General features: G+C 44.2%; 2 protein-coding genes across 5 annotated transcripts; both read left to right on the forward strand.

Annotated features, from left to right (window-relative positions):
• Window positions 1-403: 403 nt before the first annotated feature.
• Window positions 404-4894, forward strand: LOC113960624 (small EDRK-rich factor 1-like). The gene is made up of 3 exons (XM_027670266.1): window positions 404-569; window positions 3760-3868; window positions 4375-4894. Exons 1-3 carry the CDS (start codon window positions 563-565, stop codon window positions 4445-4447), a joined length of 189 nt encoding a protein of 62 aa, XP_027526067.1. The 5' UTR covers window positions 404-562; the 3' UTR covers window positions 4448-4894.
• A 2020-nt stretch (window positions 4895-6914) lies between these two features.
• Window positions 6915-12313, forward strand: LOC113981945 (survival of motor neuron protein-like). 4 transcript variants are annotated; one of them, XM_027709672.1, is made up of 9 exons: window positions 6915-6988; window positions 7074-7145; window positions 7234-7371; window positions 7635-7808; window positions 8235-8384; window positions 9411-9482; window positions 9984-10094; window positions 10999-11083; window positions 11715-12313. In XM_027709672.1, exons 1-8 carry the CDS (start codon window positions 6950-6952, stop codon window positions 11053-11055), a joined length of 813 nt encoding a protein of 270 aa, XP_027565473.1. In that variant the 5' UTR covers window positions 6915-6949; the 3' UTR covers window positions 11056-11083; window positions 11715-12313. The 4 variants fall into 4 exon arrangements, with proteins under 4 accessions (XP_027565473.1, XP_027565471.1, XP_027565474.1 ...); XM_027709670.1 differs by having other exon boundaries at window positions 7234-7359; window positions 7635-7835; XM_027709673.1 differs by having other exon boundaries at window positions 7234-7359.
• The last annotated feature ends 777 nt before the right edge of the window (window positions 12314-13090 follow it).

A 13090-nucleotide genomic window follows, 5' to 3' on the forward strand; every position in this document is an offset into this window, starting at 1 on the left:
GGCGTCAGCGGCGCGTGGCGGCGGCGGCCCGGCAGTGGCGCGAGCCCCGGCGCCTCACGGCGTGCTGCCCCGGCGGCGCGCCCCGATACGTCATCGGTGAGCGCCGGCGGGCGCATCGAGGAGGGGCGGGGAGGGGGAGAGCCCGTGCGGGGCAACGGACAACGGCACCGAAACCGCCTGTAACGGCCGGGCACTCCAAAGGCGCATCACCCTACAGTCCAGACACCCCTAAACTGCTTTTCAGGCCCCGCGTCGCCCGCCATGACCAGTTCGTTAAACAGAGCCACTCCTCATCTCCCCCCCATGTCCCGGCCCGGACGGACGCTCCGCGGCGGCCCCGCGGGCCTCCCGCCCTCACGGCGCTGGGGCGGTGGCACGCAGCCCTCAGATTGGGCCGAGCCCGCGCGCTTCCGTGACGTCAGCGGCCAGCGAGGTTTCATAAGGGCTGGCGGCGGCAGGCGGCCCGTCAGACGTTTCCGGCGCTAGGACCGGAGGTGTGTCCCGGCGCGGCCGTGGTGTTGTCGGTGGTGGTGCTGGTGGTGCGCGGCCTGAACGTCTCACCATGACCCGTGAGTGTCGATAGGGTTCAGTGGGAATGCCCCATGGTTCTGTCGGGGAGCGAAGGGGGCGGTGGGACTTGGGCCGCTCCCCCGGTCGCCTCCAGGCCTGGGCGCGATACCGAGGCGCAGCCCGGCCGGGAGTCGGCCAGGGGCCGGCAGTTCACCGCGCTGTGATGCCGCTGCCGTGTCTGAGTCTCTGCGGGCTTGGCGTCCCCGCGGCGAAGTCCCGCCTGTAGCGAGTGCGTGGGCATGGGGCGCTGGGGCTGAGGCTTCTTCCCAGCCCTGCCGCCGTCTAGAGCTGGAGGCGAAAACATCCTCCCCCGCCTCCTGGCGCAGCTGTGCTGCGGGGCGGGAAGAAGGAATAAAGGTGGTGATGGGCTGGAAAAACAACCACGGCCCGTTTCAGTCCCGGCTGCCGCCCAGAAATGGAAATACAGGGCTTTTATATCAGTGCTGAATACTCAATACTACACTACTTAAGTTGCGGTTGTTAAGGCTGTCGTTGAAAGGGCAGCAGGACTTGGTAAATCATCACCGTGTTCAACAGCAATGTTGTTGGTAGACCCGCTCTAAAATGGCGGAGAACTGTGAACCAAACCCAAGATGCTCGCTCTGGAGTCGCTCCTGTGCCTTCTGCGTATAATGCTTGGCAGTACAGAAACTGCTTATATTTAACTGAGGTTGTGCTTGCAACACTCACCTTTAAAAATACAAAGTTTTGAGGCTGTGCTTTCACATTCACTCTTGAAAATACACAGTTTTGAAGCCACTCTGCTGCAGGAAATGCAGCTGAAGACCTGGATCAAAAACAGTTTGTGCACAGAACAGATTTTGAACGTGAGGAAGTGGCAGGTTTAGGGCTTTTTTTTTGGTATTTTTTTCCCTGGAGTTGAAAGAGCAAGGACAGGTTGAATTAAGGCATATGTCTTGCACAGGCAGGCTGGGATGGGGATACTTAAGTGTAAGTATAAGCAGGAAGGGTGCACTGGCCTTTGTAGGGCAGTTCATGCTTGAATTTCACATTACAGAAAGCTGAATTGTCATCTGGTAAAACAATTTCATGGAAGATTTAGGTTGATGTTACAGAACGTAGAAAACAGCACTGGCTCCCTTGAAGCTAGGGATACTCATTCAGGATTCCAGGTGAAGTAATGGGGCCAAATAGTCCTTGGAAATGTTGACTTGGAAGCAGGCATGGTACAAGTAAGTTTCTTTCCAGATAGTTATTTGGTCTTCTGTGCTTTGCGTGCATTCTGTATTGCTCAGCTTTTCTTCCTGCTCTGCTTTGCTGTGCAGAAGTGACAGCTAGGCTTTTCAGTGATGCCATTGTGTTTAGTTCCTAAGTTTACACCCTCGCCGTGTATATGGAATAACTGCAGAAACAATACATGGTGTTCACTTGTAAAGGAAGGAAGTGCCTGAGGTTAAGTGTGGAGGGTAATTGCTGTATGAATTCTGGCAATAGCAGTGTGTTTTGACTTCCTCTCTTTTTTTATGATGAAGGAAGATGCTTGATTTTTTTTTTAAAGCACCACAGAAGAGCTCTTCTGTTGCTGCTGAATCGTTCGTATGACGTTCGTGCCTCCTGAGCACCACAAAACTCAGGAACCATTTATAGCTTGGAATGTGTCATCTGCTCATGAGTCATCAAGTTCTAATCAACACTAGTGCTGCCAGAGATAGAGAGCTGTTTCACTTCAGTCCCTGAACAAACAGCTGCCCTTCTTCTAGGTGATCTTTGGGGACAGGATAATAAGGAGGACGAGCAGAAGTTCTCTTTGCTTTTTCAAAAGGTAGTACTTGATGTCCTGTCGCAGATGAAGTGTATTTTCCAAGGCAGAAGCAGCTCTCGGGAAATAGCATGCATAATAGGCTGTTTTCACTTGGACTTCTGGCAGTACATGTACTGTTGTGAAGAATGCACAAAACCCCTGCCTCTGCAGGGTTGCTCTTGTCTACTTCTTGACACGGCAGGTACCTTTGTCACCTCAGAAATGGGGTGAGTACAAACCTGTGAATCATATCAGCAGGTTGCTGTTTAAAATTGACCTAGTCCTAAACTGCTTCCATATACCAATTACAGGCACGTGAAGACTGGAGAGATTTCTGGCTTCAGGATTGAAAGATGGCATAGGTAGTCATAAGACTAGAGAGAGACCAGAGAAACACAACAGAAATTATGGGTAGATGGAGTTTTCACTTTTGAGCATAGAAAAATGTGATCTGTATTGTATAACAGCACAAGTGATTATGCCTAGCATATCTGGAACACTTTGAGTCCAAAAGGAGAAGAACAGGAAGAAATAGCAAGCCAGTGAACCAGTTCTGGCAGGTTAGAGCAGACTAGAGCTGTAAGGAAGAGAATAGTGAGGAAAGATTGCCAGCTAATGCAAAAGAGTTTGCAATTGTGATGGCTGTGGCCATTGCCTGGAAAACCCTGAGTATTTAGATGGAGAGTTTTGATGTCGTGCCCACAGGAACCTTGTCTGATCAAATAGATTGCACGCCTCACTTGTCGGCAGTTCATGGGGTCGGTAGTCCTGGGGTAAGTTTTCTGTTCCCTGAAAAGGTGTCCTCTATACTGGCAGTGATGTGGTTTTGTGTCTTTATACCTACATATATAGAGATAGATAGATAGATAGGCAATGCTACTCTTCTCACTTTTGTTGAAAGTTATGCTAATCAGTTGCTAAGGCCATGCTAAAGTACTGCACTTGATTTCAAACAAAAAAGTCTTTTGAGGCCACCTCTTCAATAGTACTTGCAATTAATTTTAAGGCTGTTCTTTCCATCTAGAATTAATTTTTAAGCTATATTGGATGCTGAAATTTGTTTGAGATGATGACTCTTGTTTAGATGAGTTACTGATATCATTTTGCCCAGGCTGTTGTGGGATGGCCTTCCTTTGGTCTTTTATGGCAAACTGCATTTTATTTCGGTGAGAAATGTTGAAATTAATTTTAAAATTGATTGAAATTAATAACTCTTGGACATGACCTAGAATTATACATGTGAGAACTAACAGGCTTTAATTTCTCCCATTGTGCACTGGAGGGGAACACTGATGGAAGATGCAGCCATACCAGCTCTTCAGATTGTGCCACACCACACCACCTTTATAACAGACTTCTACACAGGCAAACGGTGCGAGGAAAAAAACAAAGTGGTAGTAACTGTTTAACTACATATTATCTTACAGGTGGGAACCAGCGTGAACTTGCCCGCCAAAAGAACCTGAAGAAAACCCAGGAGATCCACAAAGGCAAAAGGAAAGAGGATAGCTTGTCTGCTTCTCAGAGAAAACAGAGGTAAGATCTAGCAAAGTTGAGTGAAATGGTTGGGCAGAAAAGGAGGGGGAAATGGGTCAGAAATAATCAAGTGTCTTAGCTGAAACAGCACTTAAGTACTTTGCTTTGATTCATGGTCCAATCCCGTGTCAGAGCATAAACCGTGGATGAAGTTTTGCTCTATCTGCTGTTAAACAGGGTTTTTTTTGTAAGTCCCATAAAGCTTTTCTTTCTTTTGAGCAGCTTTTTGGCTGGTACAGACAGGAAAAGATTGTGTAATGCTTTCTTGAAGATGTTTGATCCATTGTGTCCTTTACTTCTGAATTATATAAGGTCTACTAATCAAGTAACTTGTCTGCCTCATGGGATAATGCATACACTGAAAAGACACGGGGTAATAAAAATAGTGTGTTCGTGGCTAACTGAGAAAGAAGAGGGGGTTGCCAAAGGGCAAAAATAAGCTGGAGGAGACTCTGCTTAGAAAAACTGTGAGCCAGTATCTGATATCCAACTCTTTTTCTTCACAGAGACTCTGAAATCATGCAGCAAAAGCAAAAGGCGGCTAATGAAAGGAAGTCTCTGCAAGCAGGAGCAAAATGAGCTGCCTCTATGGATAAGACAGAGTGCATCGGGGAAGCAGAAGGGCCTGGAAGATCAAAGATCATTCATAGAAGTGTCTGGCCATTAAATGATTAAACATTTATTGTGCAGAGTTGTTCAACTAGCATTAGTGTAGAGTATTTTCTGGTTACCATAGGCTTAGTTGTCTGGAGTGCTGTTTCAAAACTGACTACACTCTTCTGCATGTGTATGAATAGAAGTACCAAGCAGTAGCTTTACTCCAGCTTTTGCTGCATTTGTTAGTTTTACTTAATGGTTCCAGTAACAGGATTCCTGAATCTGCAGTTAGACCAAATATGGTTGTCTCCGTTCTTGAAAGTACAGCTTCATTCAGAATGTGCTTAACTTTCAGAGGTCTGAACTGTAAATCTCATCTTGAAATATTTTTACAATAAAATGTTGCATGAAATACTGTCTAACCTGAAATGGTTATGCTTGATAGTCAGTTGATTTCCAAGAAGTTACCAAGAACACAAGGAATGGATAATATAGTGGAAAAATGGAGTACATATATGTAAGTGTAATATAAATAAAGTTTTTAAGAAATGCATGTTATAAGCAATATCACATGCAGTGTAAGTCTGCACTATAGGCAAAGTTGCGTGTTGAATTGCAAACACTCTTGGTGTACAAAACTGAAAGAATCTAGTGCTGATATTATCTAGGGAAGCTGCAGGCTTGATATTAATGAATTGCAGTGTCAGCAGATCTTGAAATTGCTGCATCACTAAAATTTTTTTAAATAGTACTTAAACCTGCCTGAGGAATAAAAGTTAGTGTGAGAAAACTCAGCCCTTGCTTCACAGGCATGCTTGAGTGTATTGTGTGCTGACCAAGGGAGAACTGTCTAACCATACAGCAGCCACTCTGGCAGTCACTCTTGCACCACCTGAGCTGAGACCAAAGCCCCCACACAGCTACACACCCCACACTCATGCAGACCAGGTTTCCCACAGCTGAGTCTTGCAGCGAAGGTCCCTCGTTCAGCACCCTTTTCAGTGAATGAATCCATGGGAGACTTTGTCCAGGCAGAGCTCTGTTGTAACTTTATTACTCCATTTATATACAGAATAAGGGTCCGAGCTATGAAGCCAGCCAGATGTTACTTACCTGCACACATTCCACACAAACATTCCCATGGCTGCCTTCAGCCTCAGAGAGCAGCCATGCTTCAAACAGCTTTCCAGCTTGACCTTGCAATTCTTTTCACGTACACACTAATCTTAGCTCTGGCTTGCTCAGGACCACAATATTTTGCTTTAATATTTTCTTCTTCTATCATCCAGGTGGCTGGTGTTGTCTTGTTTAGCTGCTTCTACAGAGTCTCAGATGTCCTGATCCTTAATAAAACCTAATCTTGGTGCAATAACTAAATAACAAAACAACAGCTGGAACTGGTGACTCTGAGGAAGGACTCTGAACAAGGGAAACCTTGGGCTTTTACACTGGAACAGTCTAAGGGTGGGAAAGTCTGGGGGTCCTCAACTCCTGCTGTGTCTCAGTGTCTGGTCACCTGGCTAGCCCACAGGTACCTGTGCAGTTCCTGGCCTTTTGCCTGGGGCTTTCACGACCCGGAGCTTAACCTGTAGCTCCACTGCAGCTGCACACTGAGCTACCTGTGCCAAATGTGCTCCTCAGCAACTGTTTTCAATCTCTAAAGAGACAACTTTGTGACCTTTGCTTGTGTCAGTTCTATCCCATTTAAGTGCATTTGCTGCTTGTTAACAGGCCCTGACACAGCTTGAGGAGAGCTGGAAGGAAAATGTAGCTGGTTCTGGCATCATAATACCTACAGCTGGTGAGAAATTAAGCAAGTTCACAGAATTGTTGGGGTTGGAAGGGACCTCTGGACATCATCAGTCCAATCCCTCTGCCAAGGCAGGGTCACCTACAGCAGGTTACACAGGATTGTGTCCAGGTGGGATTTTAATGTCTCCAGAGAGGGAAACTCCATGACTTCCCTGGGCAGCCTGTTCCAGTGCTCTGCCACCCTCAGTGTAAAGAAGTTCTTCCCCACATTGAGATGGAACTTCTTTTGGTTTAGTTTATGGCCTTTGCTCCTCGTCCTGTCACTGGGCACCACTGAAAAGAGTCTGGCACCATCCTCTTGGCACCTGCCTTTGAGATACTTATATGCACTAATGAGATCCCCTCTCAGTCGTCTCTTCTCTGGGCTAAATAGGCCCAGCTCTCACAGTCTCTCCTAAGAGAGATGCTCCAGACCTCTAATCATCTTTCTGGTCCTTCGCTGGACCCTCTCCAGCCTCTCCTCGTATTTCTCGCATCGAGGAGCCCAGCACTGGATACAGCAGCAATTCCTCTGCTGGCCGCTACTCGGCTCAGACCCGCGGCGGTGCGTATCCCCTCCTCGAGCCCGCCCCCGTCCCCTCCCGGGGCGGGAGGCGGGGGCGGATCCCGGCGGGCCCCACACACGGGAAGGGGCCGGAACCGGCGCGGGGCGCGTGCGCGGGGCTCGCGGCCATGGCGGACGCGGTGCTGTTCCGGCGCGGCACCGGCCAGGTGGGGAGCGCGGCGGGCGCGGGGGGGGAGCGGGGCCGGGGCCGGGGCCGGGGCACCGCGCTAACCGGCTCTGTGCCCTCCGCAGAGCGACGACTCGGACATCTGGGACGACACGGCCCTCATCAAGGCCTACGACAAGGCGGTGGCCTCCTTCAAGGTAAGGGGGTCGGCGCGGCCGTGGCCGCACCCTGGGGCTGAGGCCGGTGGGTTGGCGTTTATTGTTTTCCCCCTTTCTTTTCCCGAAGAATGCCTTAAAGAATGGGGAGTGCTCGGAGCCTTCCGACAAGCAGGAGCAGTGCATGGTGATAAAGAGAAAAAACCATAAAAAGAACAGAAATAGAAAGAAGAGCAACACAGCGCCTTTGAAACAGGTCAGCTTGCCTCTACATGCCAGTCGTGCTTGTACTGCGGGTTGTACTTCTCTCAAAAGCAGCTTCTTCACCTTGGGAGTAACATTTTGGGGTGGGGGTGATAACGTTATAAACCTTACTTATAGGTTACATTGAGCAATTCCACTAAATACAAAAAAACCCGCACTGTAGGTGGGTGTCATCTCGTGGCTGGGACAAAAAGTAATTTAGGAAAAAGCACCTTTTCTCTGATTGTTGGCGTAGGTATGGACACGCTTCTCTTGCTTCTGTTGCAGTGGAAAGTTGGTGACAGCTGCAGTGCTGTTTGGTCTGAGGACGGTAATTTGTACCTGGCAACTATTGCCTCCATCAACCAGAAGAGAGGCACATGTGTTGTTACTTACACGGGATATGGAAATCAGGAGGAGCAGAACCTGTCTGATCTACTTCCTCCAGCCAGCGATGAAACAGTAAATGGGACGGGGAATTCTGGGGAGGTGAGGGACGCCTTTTAATTCTTTTGTAAAGGAAAGAGAAAACGGGACAATCAACTTCTCTTAGTGTGTCTGGTGGCACTGCTGGTGTTGAGAGAGAATCGATACACGATTCTGTTGTAAACAGACACAAGCTGATGGAAGGAACGAAAGTGTCCCTTTACTTCTTGAACTCAGTATGTAAGAAAGGGAGGGGACAACAAGAAATTCACCAGTGAAAGATAACATAGCTAAAATGGTGAGCAGATAAAGTTGTGAGATTATAAAATCATTCCTGAGTAGGACTGGGAGGGCTAGAGAGAGGGAAGGATGTGAATGGGACGTTCCAAGCCTTTTCACACTAAAACTGTTAGCTGTGAACTCCTGTTTAGTGCATTTCCTAAAAATGTCTTGATCTTCTAGAATGAAAATGAGACTCCATATTCAACAGATGAGAGTGAAAAATCTTCCCAGTCACCTCAAAACAAAAACAACTGCACAAAAGCAAGATTCTCCCCTCAAAACCTGCGATTTCCTACACCACCACCACCACCAGTCCCAGGCCTGGGAAGAGTAAGTTCAACCTTATCTGAAATAATTCACATACCACTGCTAAGCCTGGTACTGTAGTGAATACTGGGACTATACCATTATATTTATCATTGTCTAGAATTCAGTTGACAGCATTTTGGAAGGGATGTGCAGATATGCATGTTAGAATCTGTTGGTTTGCCATTTTGTGATAATCTGGCTACAGCATAGCCCTTTTGCAGTGTTGCTGTCTAGTGAGGAAAGCCTTCTGCTGCCTAGGTAACACTTGCTTCACTGTTGCCATGTAACTTCGAAGAGGGAAGTTTTTCCCTGGACTCTGCCAGTGCTGTTAATGACAGTGCTGTCGATGTTTTAAGATTTCACTTTTTCTAGCCAATTAGTATGTTTCACAACATGGGTCTTTGAAGGCATCAAAACTGATGTCCACATGTCATAGAACCTTTAAGCTGTAGCTTCTCTACTGAATTATGAGGGATGGGATATTGATACACCCTTAAATTTTCCTGTGGTGTAGGAGTCTTAAGTAATAGTGTAGTTGAACTCAGCATTATGTTTTCTAAATATTACTGTTTGGGCAAAATTTCTTTATAAGGTTTTATTTTATCTTTTTTCCTTCATATCAATAGATTTGTATCTAAGATCTTTTTTAAGACATTCACCAGTGTAATGGAATTTAGTCAGCTTGTGCCCCCAGCCACACCGGAGCAGAGAAATTATCTGTTTGCCTGTGTGCATATTGGATATGATTCTTTCTGTAAGAGTGCAACGACTGACTTCCATTTAGGAAAAACTTTTTAAAAATGCCTGTATTAACTAGAGCCCCGTTTCAGCCCTGTTTACCTCAGTAACACGTTTAATGTAAGCTGTACTTTTCCAGTCATGGAATGTGCCACAGAAATAGCTACTGGGTGTATTTTCATTAAGTTGCTGGGGTGTGTTGCCTTAAATTTAAGGCACGTGAATTGCTTCACATAATTCTCTTAAGTAAAATCCTAATACCCCAATTTCCTTTTTAATTTGTACTGCTCCATTTTTTTTTCCATGTAGCCTGGATCAAAATGCAAGACACCGCCATCATTTTTATCTTGCTGGCCGCCACCTTTCCCAGCAGGACCACCGGTAAGTGATGGGAGAATGAGGAAGAAAGGTGTTGGTGATCTCAGGTTTTCTCAGTGAATGTGCTCACTGCCTGTGTTTTTAGAACAGATTTGTTAGAGTCTGTATTTTTCACGTGTAAGCACATTCAGTTACAAATATTGCAATAATATAACTCACAAGGTCTGATTTGCACTCATTTTTGTGGCAGTGAAGCTGTTGGTGAGAATATCAAGGGGAAAATTATTTGAAGAAACTATACCTTAAATCAAAAGTATTTCCCTGAAGCAGATAATATTTCTGCCTAATAACAATTTGTGTACAAGCTACAGGAATCCTGTTTCTCCCAGGCTATGGAAATTAGATATGTTCAGAAAACATCATCTTATTCGACTCCTTTTCAGAGAAGACATCGAAGATGTGTTCCTATTTTCCAGTTTTATGTTTTAACCTTTTAGAATTGGTTGCTCTCTAACGTGGGATACACCCTATTGAAACGAAGACATTTCCTTTGTGATTTCTTAGTTGATTCCTCCTCCACCACCTATGAGGCCAGACTCTCCTGAGGATGACGAAGCATTGGGGAGCATGTTGATAGCCTGGTACATGAGTGGTTATCACACTGGATATTACCTGGTACGTGCCACTCTGGTTTTGAAGTGTCTTTGTAATTTTGTGTTCCTGTTGCTGCTGCTGTTTGCAGCAAAAAGTTAGATAGGGAGGGCTGTTTTTTAGATCTCTTATACTAATCTACAATTGCTACATTTAAGAGTGTTTTGTATTGTACAAGTATTGTCATCGTCGAGTAGGAGTCACATGAGTTAGCATATATATATAAATATATATATATGTAGTCAATGTTGTTGTAGTACTTCGTTCCACCATGAGGTACTTTTATAACCACTGTCATATACGCATTCTGAAACAACCAGTTCTGTTTTTGTAGGCAGGTGGAGTTAATATGTTTATTATTCAGTAGTCTTCTATGTATTTTCTTTGACTATGAGCGGTAGTATCACGTTTAAGATCAGATCTGGCATTTTTGTGGAGACTTTTCATCAGTAATTGTTTCATCAGGTTGTGGAGGCCCAGCAGAAGCTGTCAGCATAGTTGTGAAAATCTTTGACTTGTATTATTGATTCGTATTTTCCTCTGACACTTACAAAGAAAGAAAATGATGTCGAGAGTTGCATTGAAGAAGCTGGAAAGGGAGGGATGGATGCCATAGGATATCTTCAAAAAGACTAGTTTTGGAATTTCTTGTTTCAGATTATATGTAATTGTGGATTGCTTTAATCTACTTAAAATTGAACAAGAAATACATATTTGAAATTATTCTGTAGAGCGGCTGATTATAAAGAACATTGTAGTTTGGCTTCTCTCCTTTTTTAAACTGCCCGTTCTGCTTTCCAGAGAGTTAAAAGCTATTCGTGATTTGTGAAGGACCGAAAAAGATTGTTCAGAAATATTTTTGTTCTGCAACTAAAGTTTTTATTTCCATGTTAGCAAAACCAAGATTTTCCTAAATTGTATCCTGTAGGGTTTAAAACAAAGTCGAATGGAAGCAGCACTGGAGAGACAGACGCATGCGAAATGACTGAATGTCATCATTGTTCTGAAGGATTGTAAGTATCATAACTTTGTGGTAAATGAAAATCCAGTTGTTTTGAGTTCTCTTCAAAATCCCTTGAGCTTTGGGACCTCCATCTGCTCTTACAGCTCTCTACAAAGACTGCTTCTGCCAGTGTTAATCCCCTCTTTGCTTAGCAGCTGTGGAATAGTATTTTCTTAGCTAAAATGAAGGAAAGTATTTATTGCTCTGATGATAGTTTTAAATACAGTATCTCTCTACATCAGGATTAACAGTACATCTTATTTGAATTATTAATAGTTAGTAGTGGGCTGTTTTGGAAACAAAGGGTTGTAAGTGAAATGCAGTTTTTTCATCTGTGTTTCCTTACATAGCCGGTAGCTGTGTAGCTAAACTGTTTTCAGGACAAGATCAACATTTCAGTTTGATATTATTGAGCAGTTCTGTTCTCATTACTTCAGTGCCCGTGCTTTTATTTGAAATACTTTCTTCAGAATTCTGCAGTATATTGTTCAGTTCCTTATAAAACAAAACTATATTCTCTTCAGGACTTGTTTTCTGATTTTCCTTGACAATGTGTAATTTCTCTGTAGTTGAGTAATTTTTCTTTATGTGTTTAAAAAGGAAAAAGCTATTCTATACTAATTTTTGCTTCTTTTTTAAAGCCAGGTACAAATCTTTCCCACTGAGTATGTCACTGTATCACCAACTGATGGTTGATGGTGAAGAACAGAATTCTACAAAGACAATTAGTCATGTTTTCTTAACACTGAGCTGCCCCCGTTAATGAGTAAAGAAATACCTTCAGTAACTTCATTTACTAGTAAGTAAATGTACATTGAAATGAGCTATTTCTTTAAGCCCTCCAGTCAAATGTATTTAGCAAGGACTGCAGCAACAAAGTATTTCTTACTTCCCTGAGACAATTTCAAGTCTTCTTACCACATGATAGATTTAACCTTTTTGATCCCATGTGATAGATTTCATTTATCTCTCATCCTAACACCTCTTGTATTCCTCAGACGTTTTGTCTGAATGACAGCACCAGAACCATTGATTATGGAATACTCTTTTACAAAAGAGAGAGCTGTGGCAGCAATGTGTTACGGTGCCCACTGGTAGCAATGGCCCGGAAAACTGTACTGTCATAGTAACAGAGACATCTTATGGGTCTGATTAGAATCATGAATATGACAGCTTTATTCAGAAATACTAATTTCTTGTTTCAAGTGCTTGTTAATAAAGTTCTACTTTTCAAACTTTGTGGTTTGTTTTGAGGTGGTTTTATTTTTAGCTTCTGTAGACATTTGTTGGTTGGATGAATGGCTGGAATATATCAGAAAGTCTCGCTGTGTTGCCTTTTCCTGAGTACCATTACTAAAAATAAATTAGAAAAAGCAGACTCTCTGGAAACATAATGCTAATTATGGACAGGTTGCATCACTTATCATGTAGGGCTGAATTCTAGTCTACAATTCTACTCTTACAGAGTAGAGGCTGTAGACACAAAACTAGGCAGTAATTTAGTTAATGCCAGTGATTTGCTTTTCAGGGAAATACGGACCTCAACTTTACTGCATTCACTTCCTCCTCCTACTGTGGTCAATTGTCAGAGAATCAGTTTTCTGACAAATTAAGAAAAAAGAGAAAAACTTAATCATAACTTAGCTAAGCTACTTTGAAGGTGTATTCTTCATTGTCTAGCTGAAGTAAATTAAGATTGATTGCAGTGATGCAAAGCTTCTAAATAATCTGTTCAGCAATTGTTCATTCCTGAAGAGGCACAACTGCCCTCTCCCTTCCATGGAGTGCAGTCCTTCAATAGGGTGCTCCTGCATGGGTCCTCCATAAGGTCACAAGTTCTGCCAGCAAACCTGCTCCAGAAAGGAATAATCTCTCCATGGGGCCATAGATCCTGCCAGGAGCTTGCTACCGGTGCAGGCTCTCCATGGGGTCACAGCCTCCTTCAATCATCCACCTGCTCTTCTTGTCGAGTCCTCTTTTACTCATATTTTAATATTAGCACTTCCAGTCTTGGATA

Source organism: Neopelma chrysocephalum, unplaced genomic scaffold (assembly GCF_003984885.1).
Source record: "Neopelma chrysocephalum unplaced genomic scaffold, ASM398488v2 Primary Assembly neopelma1_96821, whole genome shotgun sequence".
In the NCBI taxonomy this organism is placed as follows: Eukaryota; Metazoa; Chordata; class Aves; order Passeriformes; family Pipridae; genus Neopelma; species Neopelma chrysocephalum.